The sequence below is a fragment of the Camelus dromedarius genome, chromosome 12 (genome assembly GCF_036321535.1).
Source record: "Camelus dromedarius isolate mCamDro1 chromosome 12, mCamDro1.pat, whole genome shotgun sequence".
Taxonomy (NCBI): Eukaryota; Metazoa; Chordata; class Mammalia; order Artiodactyla; family Camelidae; genus Camelus; species Camelus dromedarius.
This window is the reverse complement of record NC_087447.1, coordinates 7,577,179-7,592,630: the sequence shown is the minus strand read 5'-3', so window position 1 is coordinate 7,592,630 and position 15,452 is coordinate 7,577,179. Positions and strand designations below refer to the sequence as shown.

At 59.4% G+C, this 15,452-nt stretch overlaps 4 protein-coding genes across 10 annotated transcripts; 3 read left to right on the top strand and 1 right to left on the bottom strand.

Annotated features, from left to right (window-relative positions):
• The first annotated feature begins 472 nt into the window (after positions 1-472).
• On the top strand, positions 473-3,927 carry DNAJC4 (DnaJ heat shock protein family (Hsp40) member C4). Of its 2 annotated transcripts, none has more exons than XM_010994742.3 (7): positions 473-724; positions 833-925; positions 1,811-1,904; positions 2,395-2,579; positions 2,664-2,828; positions 3,543-3,629; positions 3,717-3,927. In XM_010994742.3, exons 2-7 carry the CDS (start codon positions 849-851, stop codon positions 3,823-3,825), a joined length of 717 nt encoding a protein of 238 aa, XP_010993044.1. In that variant the 5' UTR covers positions 473-724; positions 833-848; the 3' UTR covers positions 3,826-3,927. The 2 variants fall into 2 exon arrangements, with proteins under 2 accessions (XP_010993044.1, XP_010993045.1); XM_010994743.3 differs by having other exon boundaries at positions 477-724; positions 2,667-2,828.
• Positions 3,928-4,374: 447 nt separating this feature from the next.
• Positions 4,375-7,664, top strand: VEGFB (vascular endothelial growth factor B). 2 transcript variants are annotated; one of them, XM_031448533.2, is made up of 7 exons: positions 4,375-4,530; positions 5,071-5,113; positions 5,463-5,659; positions 5,829-5,902; positions 6,095-6,130; positions 6,479-6,613; positions 7,234-7,664. In XM_031448533.2, the coding sequence occupies exons 1-7, from the start codon at positions 4,471-4,473 to the stop codon at positions 7,253-7,255; spliced, it is 567 nt and encodes a 188-aa protein (XP_031304393.2). In that variant the 5' UTR covers positions 4,375-4,470; the 3' UTR covers positions 7,256-7,664. The 2 variants fall into 2 exon arrangements, with proteins under 2 accessions (XP_031304393.2, XP_031304392.2); XM_031448532.2 differs by having other exon boundaries at positions 4,378-4,530; positions 6,378-6,613.
• A 1,795-nt stretch (positions 7,665-9,459) lies between these two features.
• On the top strand, positions 9,460-12,223 carry FKBP2 (FKBP prolyl isomerase 2). 5 transcript variants are annotated; one of them, XM_010994745.3, is made up of 6 exons: positions 9,460-9,616; positions 10,865-11,033; positions 11,360-11,472; positions 11,592-11,638; positions 11,954-11,989; positions 12,079-12,223. In XM_010994745.3, exons 1-6 carry the CDS (start codon positions 9,555-9,557, stop codon positions 12,138-12,140), a joined length of 489 nt encoding a protein of 162 aa, XP_010993047.1. In that variant the 5' UTR covers positions 9,460-9,554; the 3' UTR covers positions 12,141-12,223. The 5 variants fall into 5 exon arrangements, with proteins under 5 accessions (XP_010993047.1, XP_010993048.1, XP_010993050.1 ...); XM_010994746.3 differs by lacking the exon at positions 9,460-9,616 and adding an exon at positions 9,966-10,148; XM_010994748.3 differs by lacking the exon at positions 9,460-9,616 and adding an exon at positions 9,998-10,021.
• Positions 12,224-12,672: 449 nt separating this feature from the next.
• Positions 12,673-14,997, bottom strand: PPP1R14B (protein phosphatase 1 regulatory inhibitor subunit 14B). Its single transcript, XM_010994749.3, is given in 6 exon segments — positions 12,673-12,946; positions 13,039-13,071; positions 13,386-13,469; positions 14,557-14,838; positions 14,840-14,946; positions 14,949-14,997. Coding segments are annotated over 6 exon segments (609 nt in total). The 5' UTR covers positions 14,983-14,997; the 3' UTR covers positions 12,673-12,877.
• Between the last annotated feature and the right edge of the window lie 455 nt (positions 14,998-15,452).

The window sequence follows — 15,452 nt, the reverse complement described above, 5'->3', positions numbered from 1 at the left end:
TGCTGTTTACACGAGATAGAGATGGGCGGCTGGGAGAGCCCAGGGTGGGTGAGAGAGACAGGACAAAAGACCGGGGGCGGAGGAAAAACGCCCAGCCTCAGTTTTCCCCTCTGCAAGCTGAGATGAGGGCCATTCCCCCTTGCCAGGATGTAGTGAGGTTCCAAACCGACTGCGGGGTAGAAATTGCTTTGTGAAATGAAATACGCTGCGCTGCAGAGTGGAGTAACAGCCACGTCCGAGGGAGGAGCAACGGCGGCGGGCCGAAAGCCTCACTGAGGGTCAGGATCGGTACCGCTGCCTTACCTGGTAGTCGGTGGGTCTGGACCTCTTTGGGTGGGCCGGAGGTGTCAAAGGCCAATAGATTGCGGGGGCGGGGCTTCGTCGCAGATCCGCACCATGGGCGTGGCCTGGGGCGTCTAAACCAATGAAAGTATGGAGGCGGGGCCTGACTAGGCACAGGAAATGGCGGCAGGCGCGGAGTCCTTGAGAGCAGTAGGGGCGGGGCTTGGTGTGGCTCCTCTTGCCCCCGCCTCCCCAGCTCCCCGGGTGTGACGGGGGTATCTGCGTCCGGGGCTGGCTGTCCAGACACCAAGACGAGTATGGAGAAGGGCGCCGGACGCCCGGCTCAGAGCCGAGGAAAGGGCTAGGATATTGGCGTCTGGTCTTGAGCAAGGAGGCCCCACCCGCTCCTGGGTTCCCCGGACCTGCTTGTTTTCCTTCGCAAGTAATCGAGGCCAGGCCCCTTCCCTCTGCCCACGCACCTCCCCGAGTGCTTGAAGTCTGGTCCCATCCTGTTCCCATCTCACTCCTTTTTGTGGCCTCCTTTCACCAGCTGTCCGCCTGCCGCCATGCTGCCCCTGCGCCTGTGCCGGCTGTGGCCCCGCAGTCCTCCCACCCGGTTCTTCGCAACTGCAGCCCGGCAGCGGTGAGTCGGGCGCCCGGGGCCGGGCCCGGTAATTAAGTGGGTTTTTGTTGAGGGCCTGCCCAATTCTAGGCCCTTCCCCAGGTGCTGAGATAGTTGTGATCTGATGCTCTGTGTCAGGTTACCGTCACCTTCGCTGCTGAGCATCAGAGATTAAGGGGACGACCCCTAAGGTCATACAAGTTAAGTGGAAGATCTGGAATCTGAGCCCAAGCCAAACCCAATGCGCTTTCCATAATAACACTGGTGGTTGTCAAGCATCTCTGTGTATAACCACTGCGGGGGTCGGGGTGGGGGGGCGTGGCTTACAAAAATGCAGATTGCTGGGCCCTGCTATGGAGACTGATTTGCAGGAATGAAGTGGGGCTCAGGAATCTTTTTTAAAATACGCTTTTCAGGTGGTCTTTTTAAAAATTTTTTAATTGAAGCATAGTTGATTTAGAATGTTGTGTTACTTTCAGGTGTACAGCAAAGTGATTCAGTTTCACATATATATATACTTTTCGGATCCCTTTCCATTATAGATTATTACAAGATATTGAATATAGGTCCCTGTGCTATACAGTATATCCTTGTTGTTTATCTATTTTATATATAGTAGTGTGTATCTGTTAATCTTAAACTCCTAATTTATTCCTCCCCCTCTCAGGTGTTTCTGACACAAGTAGTCTAAAGCCTACACTTTGAGAAATTCTGATCTGCCCCATATCCAGAACACCCAAAAAGAGAGGGATAATTTAGAGATAGATCTCCCTTGGCACCCTGCCTCAGCCCCCTCAAGACCTTGTTGCTGAGTTTAAGGGTGTGGCCCGGGGGGATGGGAGGGGCAGGGAAGGGGTATCCTCCGTGTTTTCCTTAGTCCCTGCAGGTTGGGACCTCTTTCCACAGCTCTGGCCCCAGTAACTACTATGAACTGTTGGGGGTGCATCCTGGTGCCAGTACTGAAGAAGTTAAACGAGCTTTCTTCTCCAAGTCCAAAGAGGTACCAATGGTACTAAGGTGAGGGTGAGGGGGAGAGTCTGAGTCAGATGGGGTATGCTCCAAATTCTCAGGAATGGAGCTGAGAGGCTCACTCTGGCTGGTCATATTCCCTCAGCTTTTATAGGAAGAGGGAGGTACCCCAAAGGCAGAGATCTGGCCTGGTGGGAGGAAAGGCTGGGGGCAGAAGCCAGGGGTCCTGTCTGATGGGCTGGTCTTGATTCTCTTGACCTGTCTGCTCTTGAGAAAGCTAGTACTAGAGCATATAGTGAAGCCACGCAGCAGGTGGGGAGGGCTTGAATAAGGGGAGGGAGCAGGAATCTGTGTTTCCTGACTCTCTGGTCTTCTAGAGGGATGGACAGGCCTGAGAGTAAGGGTCAGTGCTCAGGCAGGGCCTCTGGGAATGACTTGAGCCCTTGTGGGTGGACATGATCAGAATGGGTCCCAGAAAAGGGCGTGGAAAAAGACATGATGGGAGTGCTGCCCCACCCCAGCTGCACCCTGACCGGGATCCCGGGAACCCAGCCCTGCACAACCGCTTTGTGGAGCTGAGTGAAGCATACCAAGTGCTCAGCCATGAGCAGAGCCGCCGCAGCTATGACCACCAGCTCCGCTGGGCAACTTCCCCGAAATCTCCAGGAACCACAGCTCATGCCAGGTCTGCTCATCAAACACACAGGTACAGTAGTCCTGCTTCTAGTTTGCCACTCCCAGGCCTCCTGGGGAGCCTCTTCCCTACACTGTCCCTTCTTCTCTCTCTCAGCAGCTCCTGGACACCCCCCAATGCACAATACTGGGCCCAGTTTCATGGTGTAAGGCCTCAGGGACCAGAGTCAAGGCAGCAGCAGCACAAACACAACCAGCGGGTTCTGGGGTACTGCCTCATGATCATGCTGGCAGGCATGGTCCTGCACTACGTTGCCTTCAGGTGCATCCCTGCCTTCCCCCTGGGGTGACAGGCAGAGAGCAGGAGGGTGGGTGAAACCCAGTGTCAGCCATCCATCTACACCACCCCTGTGGCCTGCACTCTTGTGTCTCAAGCTAAGAATTGTATGAAGTAGGTCTCTTCCAGAGCCTCTTCTTACTTGGCAAAGGCAGCTCTGCACTAAGGGCTAATGTTATTTTCAGTTTTTTTGTTTTTTTAATAATTTGATTGTAAATCTCTGGTGCTGGCTGCCAGGGAGTTGCCATGAGCCAACCAAAATCCTGCACAAGAAGGAAATGCACTGAACTAAGCCTCACCAGCAACTGCCTCATTTGTTTGGCAGTCAATGTCTTCCTGCCGCTCTCTCCTGTATGCCATGCCACTGAGGTTCTACAGCAAAGACAGCTAAAGGCTGGTGCCCACTGCTAGCAATGTGCCTAGTTCTGTGATGGAGTTAGACATGCAACCCTTTCTAGTCTCTTTCGAGGACCACTCCTATGTTCAGCGCTACTGTCATCAGGACAGCAGGGAGCTAGGTCATCATTGGACCCTGGACAAGCCCCAGCCACTGTGTGCCCCTCTCCTCACCTAGCACAGGCAGTTAGGCTGAAGTCCCCACAGATGTAAAGCTGTGAGACCCTAGAGTCGGGGAAGGGGGTGGTACTTAGGGGACAACAGGGGTTGGGGGACCCAGAGTTAATTGTAACCCCCTTGCAGGAAGCTGGAGCAGATGCACCGTAGCTTCATGGATGAAAAGGATCGAATCATCACAGCCATCTACAATGACGCTCGTGCCAGGGCCAGGTCTGTCCCAGCCCTATCCCACCCTCCCTTCACTGACACCACCCTCCAGGATCCCTGTCCCGACCACCCAGGTGCTCTCCCCTGCAGGGCCAACAGAGCCAGGCTCCAGCAGGAGCAACAGCAGAGACAGCAGCTACAGCCACCACCCGGGCCTCCTCAAGGCCCCAGGATCGTGCCCTCCGGCCCTAGCCCCTGAGCCGCTCACCTGGATGGGGCCTGCGGTGTGCTCCCTGCTTGCTTTCCTCCTGGGATGCCCCACTCCCCAAAACGCATGGAATAAAGTGATTCTTAGCGCTTTTGTCTGGCTCCCTCCTTCAGGCCCAGCGCCCCACCCCGCCCGGCCCCGCCTTGGGACAACGCCCCGCCCTCCGGGTTCTAGCAGCTGCAACCCGGGAGCCCGGCCCCCTGGGCGGTGCGTCCCCTTTCCCCTGCTGCTGCGGGAGGGGGTGTATGTGGAGGGGGCGGGACCCGCCCCCCGCCCCCCCCCACCCGCTCCCGCCCCGCCCCCGCCCCACGGCCCGGTGGGGAGCGCGTGTCTGGGTCACATGAGCCGCCCGCCCGCCAGCCCGGGCCCGGCCCCCCGCCGCCCCCGCCGTCCCCGCCGCCCGCCACCGCCACCGGCCGCCCGCCCGCCCGGCTCCTCCGGCCGCCGCCACCGCTGTCCTGCGCTGCGCTGCCTGCGCCCAGGGCTCGGGAGGGGGCCGCGGAGGAGCCTCCCCCCGCGCCCGGCCCCCGCCCGCCTCGCCCGGGCCCGCGCCATGGGGCTCTGGCTGCCGCCGCCCCCCGCGCCGCCAGGCTAGGGCGATGCGGGCGCCCTCGGCGCGCGGCCCCCACGGGCACCATGAGCCCCCTGCTCCGCCGCCTGCTGCTCGCCGCGCTCCTGCAGCTGGCCCCTGCCCAGGTATGTGAGTCCGCGACATCCCGCCCACGGTGCCCTCTCTCAAGGTTGGCGGAAGTGGGGAGGCGCGGAGCGGCCTCGGCCTCGGGGATCCGTGGGGTCGGGCCGTGGACTGGGGCGTCTCGGGGGCCTAGCCTGGGAATCCCCCGGGAAGCGTCTCTGTCCGCCAGCCTGCAGCCCAAGTCCGGGGCCACTCCCCCGCCCCACCCCGTCCCCTGAGTGCAGTCGGGGGCGGGACCGCCTCGGTGCCTGCAGGTCTCACGGTGCCCCCTTCTGACCTGCGGCCTCGAGAACAAGCCCGGTCCCCAGGCTTGGAGATTTCGACGCTGCGGGCAGAGCGCGCCTAGCAGATCGTGGCCAGGGCAGGTCCCAGGTGGCCAGGAGAGGACAGGTAAAGCTAGAGTGGCCCCAGGAACAGAGCAATCTGGAAAAATGTTAGAGAGGAGTGGAAGCCTCCTGATCGCAAGGGCAGAGCCCTGGAGACAGCGACAGGGCTAGCCCTTCCTGTAGTGCACCTAGGTCCAGGTCTCTTCTTTCCTACAGGCCACTGTCTCCCAGCCTGATTCCTCTGGCCACCAGAAGAAAGGTAAGAGTCACAACAATAACTTTGCACTAGCCAGCACTAGGAATGTTTGCCTTCAGCCCTGATGCCAGACTCTGTGTGTTCCTCATCTTGTGTAATCACAGCCCCTCTGTAAGATGCAAGCTCTTATTCTGCCCACTTCATAGAAGAGGAGATTGAGGCAGTGGGGTTCCTGGGTTCGGGAATGAAGAAGGCAAGGAAGATAGTTTGGGAGGGCAAGAGTGGGGGCCACTGGAGGGTGGCTGTGACATGGGAACTAGGGAGAACAGCTGCTAGAGAACAGGGGTAGGGGAATCAGGGAGCAGCTGCAGGAAACCCAGTAGGGACTTAACCCTTGCACATCTGCCCCCAGTGGTGTCATGGATAGACGTGTATGCTCGTGCCACCTGCCAGCCGCGGGAGGTGGTGGTGCCCCTGTCCATGGAGCTCATGGGCACTGTGGCCAAGCAGCTGGTGCCCAGCTGCGTGACTGTGCAGCGCTGCGGCGGTTGCTGCCCTGACGATGGCCTGGAGTGCGTGCCCACTGGGCAGCACCAAGTCCGAATGCAGGTATAGGGGAAGTGGAGTGTGCCCAGCTGGGGTGGATGCTGGTGTTCTGGGGACAGAGGGGTGGCACTAGAGCCCTGGCTGGTGGGCAGGGTGTTCTCACTCCTCCAATCCATGGAGTGACCCCTTCCATTTCCTCTCATTGTCTCTCTCCTTGTTCATCTGAGTACAGATCCTCATGATCCGGTACCCGAGCAGTCAGCTGGGGGAGATGTCCCTGGAAGAACACAGCCAATGTGAATGCAGGTGCCAGCCAGGCCCCACTTCTGAGTTCACAGAGACCAGGCTTGGGGGGATGCTGGGTGTGGTGGTACACCACAGTGGGAACCAGGTTTCCTAGAGTAGAGCTGGGTAGGCCTGGGATCTGGGGCAAGAGAGTGGGATGTTTGGCGTCCTGATCCATTTCCTCCTTGTCTCTGTCTGTCTCTTGATTTTCAGACCAAAAAAAAGAGAGAGTGCTGTGAAGCTGGACAGGTGAGTCTCTTGGGCTTTTGCTGAGGTGGGATTGGAGCCTAGGCCCAGTGTCCAGAATGTAATTTGTGGGTGGGGTAGGGGGTGTACAAGTGTGTCAGGAAGTTGTGATCCCCTTCCCTCCTTCTCCTCCCACTTGTGTCCTCCTCTCCCCATTTCCTCTGCTCCCCAAGTCTGTATGCTTTGCCCCTACCCCAGCTCCCGGGAAGACTCTTCCTTCCCACCCCAGACATGTTGCTTCTCCTCCTAGGGCTTCCACTCCCCACCACCGTCCCCAGCCCCGCTCTGTTCCGGGCTGGGACCCTGTCCCCGGAGCACCCTCCCCAGCTGACATCACCCATCCCACTCCAGCCCCAGGCCCCTCTGCCCACGCTGCCCCCAGCGGCGCCAGCGCCCTGACCCCCGGACCTGCCGCTGCCGCTGCCGACGCCGCAGCTTCCTCCGTTGTCAAGGGCGGGGCTTAGAGCTCAACCCAGACACCTGCAGGTGAGGAGTCAGGGAGGGCGGTTGTTTGGAAAGGCGTCAAGGCCCTGTCCAGGAGCAGGTCCAGGTGAGCCTGCTGGTGGGAGAAGAGCCAGGGAATGGGAAGCTTTGAGTACACTGAACAAACATTGACTAAGTGTGTGCTGGCACTGGCATCAGCATAAACAAGGCCGATGTTCTAATCGGGGAGTCCGACATGAGAGCACGTGTTGCCAGCAGAGGATGTCAAGTCAAGGGCTGTGTTAAGGTGCACCTGACATCATCATTGAGAGGTCAGAGATGTCCTGGAAGAGGTGACATCTGCTGAGGGTAAAAATGAGAAAGACAGCCTTCCAGTTCGCAAAGCTCTGAGCCTTCCCAGAAATCCCTGTGGCAGACGTTTGTTCTGCCTTATGGGCCCTGAGAGGCTAGAGGATGTAGGGGAACCCTTGTCCGCCCTCGTCCAAGGTGCTTCTTACCACCCCTCCCACAGCGAGGCTATGGGGTGGCATCCTGTGGGCCAGGCCAGCTGGGGCTTCCCAGGACTGGTAGGGGAGAATGGGGCTCGCAAAAGGTAACAAGGGGGTGAGTCTAGGAGCAGGGGCTGAGCTGTGCCAGCACAAACAGACTCCTTCCCTCCTTAGGTGCCGGAAGCTGCGAAGGTGACACATTGCTTTTCAGACTCACAGGGGCCACTTGCCTCACAGGCCCCCTGAGAAGGGGACAAGGGCAGCCTGGTGAGAACAGTCCAGCCCCCAAGACCTCAGCCTGGGTGGAAGTTCCTCGAGGACCTGGGCCTCTCAGAGGGCTTTCCAGCCGTCCTTTGTCTTTCCGAGGATGCCATCCAACAACGTGGGCAGAGTTGAATGAGGAGACTTGGCAGCAAGAGGGGTCATGTACAAACGTGGGAGAGAATGGATTCCTGTCTCAATTTTTAACTACCTGTGCAAGTGAGCATCTTACACTTGGCTCCTCCATCCCCTCACTAAGAAGACCCTGTAACTCTGCAAAAACTGGGACTTGGCCTTCATTATGAGAACTGTGAACCCCAACCCTGATAAAAGAGATGGAAGGAGCTGTCCCTGCCTGTGTCACTGTTTGTCACTGTCCTGGTGACAGGCTGGCTGGTTTGGGCATGAATATCTGCTTCACACTGCTTCCTAGATGTAGAGCTTGGAAGAGATGAAGCCCAAGGCCCCACAACAGCTCACAGAGCCACAATGGTGCATCCTTCACATTCACACTGTGATGAAAGGCCCTGGGGAGTCCCTGCCCCCCTACCCATCACAAAGGTTCCTTTCTGGAAAGAGACAGCCTGTTACGGCCAGTGAGCTTAAGGTGGGACCCAGATTTGCTGAATGATCTTGGGTGTCACTGCCCCTCTTTTTCTGAGCCTCAATTCCCACGTATGCACGTGGCAGGAACAGATGGTTACTGTGATCTGGACCCTTGGGCTCCAAGAAGGTTAGTGTCCTCACGTAATAGAAAAGAACACCCATCTACCCCTCTATTTGCAGCTTTTTGCTCCCTGTAGCTTAATTCAAAAGCCATGCACCTGCGCTGTCCCCATCTTACTCCCACTCCTCTGAAAGGGAAACACTAAAGGTCTGTGGCTGGTGGGTTTGGTTTGGGAGACAGGTCCACCTAACCCCAACCACAGCCTTCTCCACTCTCACCTCCCTTGCACCTTGGGATTTTCCTGATCTTTATCTAATGCAGTCCAAGCTTAGTGACCAGCCTTCTGCCTGCAGAAGCCTCCAGTGCCCCCAGGGCTGAGTGGTGATGGGGTGGACTGAAGGCCAGCCTTGGGTACCCATGCTTTGCCTGCTGAAGCAGAAGACTTAGAGAAGAGGTTAACCAAAAGCAGGTACCCTAATGGAGGGCTTCTCTGAGATGCTAGATTAGACAGTGTGGTGGTGGTCTTGCTGGGTCCAGGGCAAGAGGGGTTAAACCAGGAGAGACAATTCCTGACAGTAATTGCTATTTTCAAGACGTCTTCTCAGCCATACTGTCACCAAAAATGCCAGTGCTCAATTAGAGTGAGACAGATGAAGGTTAGGGATGGGAGAGCTATCACCTCCCAAGCCCAGTTACTGCTCATCATGCACAATGCTTCAGATGGTGTTCTCGCCTAGTCCTCAATCCTGAGGTCAGTGCTGCAATTAGATTCCTTTTTAAAACTGAGAAAATAGATTCAGAAAGGCTGACCAACCTCAGGTTTACTGAGGTTGCTTAGATTTAGCTGCCTCCCTTCCTGAATGACGGTTCATTACTTCAATGGACAGATTTAAAGTGTTGGGTGCTGAGGTGCCTGAAAATAAGTCTGGTTGGGGAACTGACCCAGCCAGACTGTTAACAGTCATGACTCAGGGGTCAGTGTGGCAGGTTGAGGCAGGCCCGGATGCTCTGAAAGAGAAAAGAGAGAAAGCATCTCTGCCAGCCAGGGCCTGGTGATGCACATTACTGCTGCAGTCTTACAAGGGCCCTGTGGGGTGGATGTTAGCAAGCCCAAGTTATAGGGCTACCAAACCCTAACAGGCCAAGGAACCTGTTCAAGGTCACACAGCCAGTCAGTGGCAAACCACGGATTCAAACCCAGGCCTCACCCTGAGGCCCAGGCTCTTTCCACAGCAACTAACTGAGGGTTATAGATAATGAAGAGGCCCAGGGGCAACAGGAACGCTATGGGAAAGGCTGGGGGCAACACAAAATGGCATCTCAAGGCCCCCTCCGGGAACCTGCGCCCGCCTGACCTTAATTTCACCTCAGCCGTAAGTACCTTCGGCCCTTTCGGAAGTCACTTTCACCTAACCTTACGGACTACAGACCCACCGGACGTGACGTAGAAGTCACATGGCGGTGGGTGCGGGGGCGGAGCTAAAGAAGAAGCCGCCCTGGCGGGCGTGTGGCAGTGGGTTTCGCGTCGTCCAATGAGGGCGGGCGGCGTGGCCCGGCGGCGGCGACGATGACGCGCCTGCGCAGAGACGGCAGCACGACTGGGGTTGGCTCCGGGGGCGCGGCGAGGAGGTGAGCGGGGGCCACAGCCCGGGCTGGAGGGAGCCGGGGTGCAAAGGGGGCAAGCTGGATCAGGCGGGACAGGAGCGGGCCGGGGCTCCGAGTGTCAACGAGGGATAGGTTACGAGGAAATTGGGGGTTGGGGGTCAGAGCTGTCTAGGGATGCCGCAGGGGAAGGGTTCTCACGCCGCACGGGGCGGGGCTCCGGGAGTCGGGGCGGGACGTGGAACTGAGAGGGGTGGGACCTCAGAACTGGTGCTAGTGGAAGGCGGAGCTCCGGGGCTGGGGGCGGAGTTAGGACTGGTTGGGGGTGGAGCCTGGTCCTTGGAGGAGGAGCCGAAACAGACGGAAGGAGGAGCCTCGGGTTTGGAGACCGAGGGGGAAGGCGCCCAGGCGCTGGGGGTGGGAGTTCATATGGTGAGTGGCGTGTCTACAGTTCAGGAAAAGGAATCCAGTTCTTTTGGGGGCGGGGCTCCAGGGCCGGGGGCGGAACTGCGCCCTCTAAAGGGTGGGGCCAAGGAGTCAAGCGAAGGGGTAGGCGCAGGTAATGGCCCGGGGCGCCCACGCGGGGGCGGTCTCCGTGGTGGCCGGGCATGGGGACGCGGCAGGCCGAGAACTCCCCCAGGAGAGGTGGTGTGGGTGGAGCGGGCTCGGCAGCCACCCGACACGGGACCAATCTGGGTTCCCCGCCGGCCCCCAAGGGCTCAGAGCTGGGGCGGCGTCCCGGGTGGAGGCACAGGGCCGGACTGGGGGGTACCCCCGGAGGACCGGGGCTCCTCAGAGCCACCTAGTGGCGATGTGTGGGTGCCTCGAGGTCGGCCCCCTGCGGCGGCCGCAGACTTGTGGGTGTGCTGGGCGGGGGGCAATTGGGTGTGGCGTGAATGGGGTCGCCCGGTTGGGGCAACTGCTGTGCAGCAAGATAGGGTCTGGACTTTGCGGAAAGGGACGAGTGGGAATTGAAGAGCAGAGCCGGGGACCGGGAGGGAAGGAAGGGCTGGGGGTGAGCAAAGGGGCGGGGCCCTGGCTGCTGTGGCCTCCCCTGACCCCCTCCCCCCGCTGCTGGGGTCCTCGGGCAAGCCCCCTTCTCACTGGATTGGTAAGTGTGGCCGCGGAGCCTGGGGGAGTGGGCGGTGACCCGGGAGAAGGGGATCCCCAGGGGCAGGCAAGGTACGGTGGGGTGGAATCCTACTAGAACCTGCCTGTATTCCATACTCTTCCCGCCCTCCTCCCCGGTTGGTCGGTCGGGGTCTGTCCCCACAGAGACATGAGGCTGAGCTGGGTCCTGACAGTACTGTCCATCTGCCTGAGCGCCCTGGTCACGGCTGCTGGGGCCGAGGGCAAACGGAAGCTGCAGATCGGGGTCAAGAAGCGGGTAGACCACTGTCCCATCAAATCGCGCAAGGGGGACGTCCTGCACATGCACTACACGGTGGGTGAGGAATGGAGCTTTGGGGGGCCAGTGGGGCTTCTGGGAACCAGAAAGGACTTGGGAGCCAGGTTCCTCTGCCAACAAGGTGGGTGACCTTGGGCAAGTCTCACCTGCCACTTTCCATGGTTCTATCTTGCTCTTCACTGTCTACTCCCCAGGTTGGCATCAGCAGGCAGTGGCAATGTAATTGTGAGCTGCCCAAGGTCCTGTCCCCTTCTAGGTCTATGGCCACGGATGCTGGAGGGCCATCTTGATGGGAAGAGCACCTCGGGGTGGGGATGTCAGAGCAGACCCTCATCCTCACTGGCCTTTCCATGGTCTTACAGGGGAAGCTGGAAGATGGGACGGAATTTGACAGCAGCCTGCCCCAGAACCAGCCCTTTGTCTTCTCCCTGGGCACAGGCCAGGTCATCAAGGGCTGGGACCAGGGGCTGCTAGGGTGAGTCAAGGGGCCATGGCTGTAGTCCAGGAGGTATACTGTGGGAGGCAAGTCCCAGGGATGGGGTAGAGGGCAGGGAACATGGTGTTGCCATATGCTGAACATACGTTGTTCTGCAGGATGTGTGAGGGGGAAAAGCGGAAACTGGTGATCCCATCCGAGCTGGGTAAGAGGCCCTTCCTGAGGGGGAGTAAAGGAGTTTGGGGGTGTATCTGGGTAAGGGTGAAGGCTGGTTCAGCCTCTGCATTGATTTCCACTCAATCCATTCAACACATGCCTCTTGCAAGTCTAGCTGTGTCTAGCAATTTGGACAGGGCTCTGGTGCCACCCTCTGCCCTCTACCAGATCTTTCACAGCCCCTTCCCATCCCCATTACACCTTATCCATTTCTGATGTTCTTGCTGGGATGGGCAGAGGCCTGGCTGTCGCAGAACACCTCTGCCTGGCCACAGCTCACTGTTTCTTTTTACATCTTTGACAGGGTACGGAGAGCGGGGAGCTCCCCCAAAGATTCCAGGTAATTAACCCTCCTGCCCTCTGTCTCCTGCACCCACTCCACTTCCCTGTGGCCCTCGTTCTCATTCTGACCCCAATTCTCCCCTGCAGGTGGTGCAACCCTGGTGTTCGAGGTGGAGCTGCTCAAAATTGAGCGTCGTTCAGAACTGTAGCCAAACTGGGGAGGGGCAGCAGAGAGGCCCCCCATCAGGGACCAGACTGTTTAAAAAAAAAAAAAAACAAAACTTAAAGCCCATGAAGTGAGCCTGTGTTTGTTTGTGGGCCCTAAGAGACTTAGAAACCACAGCTTCAGCCTCCTTCCATCCCTCCCTCTCCTTCCCTGGCTGCAGGGCCTTGGGGTTGAGGCTCCATGGCATGGAGGTCACGTAGGCCAAGCCGAAGATGGCGTGGTGGCCCTTATGCAAGGGGAAAAAGGAGTGTTCCTGTCTGCCAACAGCAACACCGCTCTCTCCAGCTCCCCAGCCACTTCCAGCTCCTGGTCTGGGAGCCAACACTGGGCTATCGCCATGGCTACATGGCCCTCAGGAAGGCCTGCGGTCACCTGGGGAGAAGCTGAGCTGGCAGCAGTTGTACAGTGGTGTGTCCCCCCTAAAAGAGACCAGCCAAGCCTGTTAACTGCACCAAAGGCAAAGGCGTGTCCTAGCTTTATTAAAGGGCCCGCGCTGCAGTCAATATAAAAACACAAAAAGTCCCATCAGTTTAATAATAATAAAAAACCCCAAAAGTGGAAAACCGAGGGGGCAGGGAAGAGGCCCCTGGGCCAGGGGCACGGGGAGCCCTGCTCACAGCACCAGGCCTGGCCGCAGGGCCCCCCGGTATTGCTGTTGCTACGAGGTCAGGGGGCAGCGATTGTCCTGTGGGAGCCACCGTTCATCTGGGTCGAGGACCCTTACTTCTTCTGGGGTGTGCTCAGCTTCTGCATGCCCCGGATCTTGTCCAGCAGGCCAGAGATGAAGGCCTGGAGGGAGGAAGGACATTAGGGAGACCAGACCCTGAGATGACAGGACCCCAGGCTCCTCACCCCACCGTTGGGGAAAACCACTTCCTTACCTCAGTGGGTTTGTAACAGTCAACCAGCAGCTCCTAGTGGGGCATGGGGAATAAGGGTAACTATGAGTTCTCAAGAACGTGGACCTACAGTTCACCAGTACTCATTCACAAGGCACTGGGGCCACCCTGAGGCACAGGAGATGCCACAGCTCCTGAACAGCTAAGCAAGTACCATTAACCCCATTTGATGGAGGCAGAAGCTGAGGCCCAAGATCACAGAGTTGGCTAGCTCGGATCAAAGAAGGTGTGGCTCCCAGAGGCTTGCTTACCCAAGGGGCAGTGCCTCCAGGAAGTCCTCTATCTCCTGCTCCCCTGACCCGGCCCTGCTACCTCCTACCCACTCTCACCTTGACCCTGGCAGCCCGAGTATCATCGCTCTCCATGTCCAGGAGTTCGTCCACATCAATCTCCAGCTCTGGGATCTCCTCTTCCTGGGGTGGGGGTAGGGGAGGAGGGAGAGATAAGGGCCTAAGTTGGGAGAGAGGGTGTGAGAGGGGCTCCCCGGCTGAGGCCCTTGCCTACTGCAGAGGAGACAGCCCTCTTTGCCCAGCAGACAGCGGCAGCTGCTCCAAGGAAGAAAACAGATCAGGCTCGTGCCAAGGCAAACTGCCCGATGGGGGGAGCTTCCTGTCCCTGCCAATTGGGCACTCTGGGTGCCAGACAACTAGGGCTGGGGATCCTGGGCTGGGAACCTCACAGATGTGTCTCCCCAACTTCCGGGCCCCCCATCTCAACCAGAGCACAGGTGGGGCCAGCTGTCCCAGCTCATCACAGCCCCTTCCCCTCCCCCAAACACCTGTCACAGCTTCCCGGGAGTGAGGAGGAAGTGAAGGGTGAGGGGTCAGTGAGAAGGGCCTGGTAAAGGGAAAACAAAGAGCCCATGCTTTGCTGAGGGAGGGGGTCCTCGCCACCCCTCTCCCACCAGGAAGCGTCTCTACTGTCTGCAGCCAGCTGCTTTTCAGGGCTGGGCTAGGGTAGGCAGCACAGAGCAAGCCCACTCCTCCACCCTGCCCCCCGGGGCCTGAGTCACCATCGGAGCAAGGAACGAGTCATGGGGTGGAGAACCAGAACCCAGAGAGTGGGCTAGTCTGCCCTCATGCAAAGATGGAGCTCCAGGTTAGCCCACTAGAATAAGCAAAACCGTACCCCCACCAACCAGGCTAGCACCTTTTAACCAGTTTAGGCTAGCAGGCAATAAGTAGACCCCCTTCCACTGCCAGCCTAGACGAGCCCCATATCTCCTGTCCAAGGCCCAGGTTATTCCTTGAGGTTTCTAGAGGACTCCAAGCTAGACCAGGTAGTAGCATGAGACAGGGTCTGGGGCAGCGGATAAGAAAGGAGTGACTTAGGTCAGATAAGAAAGAGCATATACCAGGGGCGGGGAGTACGGAGAACAGGGGAGCGCGAGGAAGCGGAGCGCCCATTGACTTCGGGTGACACACAGGCTCAAGGTGGGGTTCCCAGACGACCCAAATCGGGAACAATTTTAGGGTGTCGGGCGCAGGGTGGGGGACACACCTGGCAGTCGTAGAGACGAGTGAGCTGCTCCAGGATCCACTCCTCCAGGTTGAGGCGCTTCCGTAGCTCCTTGCGGTCGTACTTGACCGTGACCTTCCCCTGGCGCCTCACTGGGCCCTCGTCGTCCGCGCCGCCCGGGCCCTCGCCTGCAGCCCCAGGCGGGCTCTGAAAATAGACGCGGGGCCCTGGGCCGCCACTACCCGGCCCGGGGGCCGGGGCAGCCAACGCCGCGCCCCCCGCGGGGCCGCTGTCCGCCATGGCGGCCGCCGGGGCCACGTGCGCGCGTCGAGCCCCTCCCTGCGCCGCCGCCTCCGGGACGCCCGCCGGCTGGCACCGGGCCGCTGGCTCGGGTTAGCTCGTGCCCTCGGCTCCGTGCGGCTCCGCGGCGAGGGCGGCGGCGGGGGCGCCCGGGGGCAGCTGCAGCATGCGGAGCCCCCGGGCCTGGCCTGGCCGCGCCCCGCCCCCTCCCCACCGATCCGCCCGCCCTTTGTCCCCCACGGCCGCCGCCCGAGCCGCCGCCGCCGCCGCCGCCGCCGCCGAAGCCGAAGCCGCTTTCTCTGTCTCGATCGCTTCCCCGCCCCCCGACCACACCCCCTTAAAGGGCCAGTCCCGCAGCACGCGCCTCGCCCCCACTCCGCCCCCGGACAGGGGCTAGGGGAGGGTCTAATAGTCAGTGATTTGCGCTTGACTTTCCGTTATCTCAGTTAACTTTCCTGCCCCAAACCCTGGTGTTCTCAGCGTCTGGTACCAGAATTTGGGCTCCTGCGGGGAACCTAGTGTTCTGTCCTCACTGAAGCAGAATCAGGGGCTGTCTGGAAATAGAAGGGATTGGGCACTGTGCGCAGGTCAGAGGTCCCGAGAGGAGACGTGGGAGCCCCGGACGTCTGGGTCCTTTA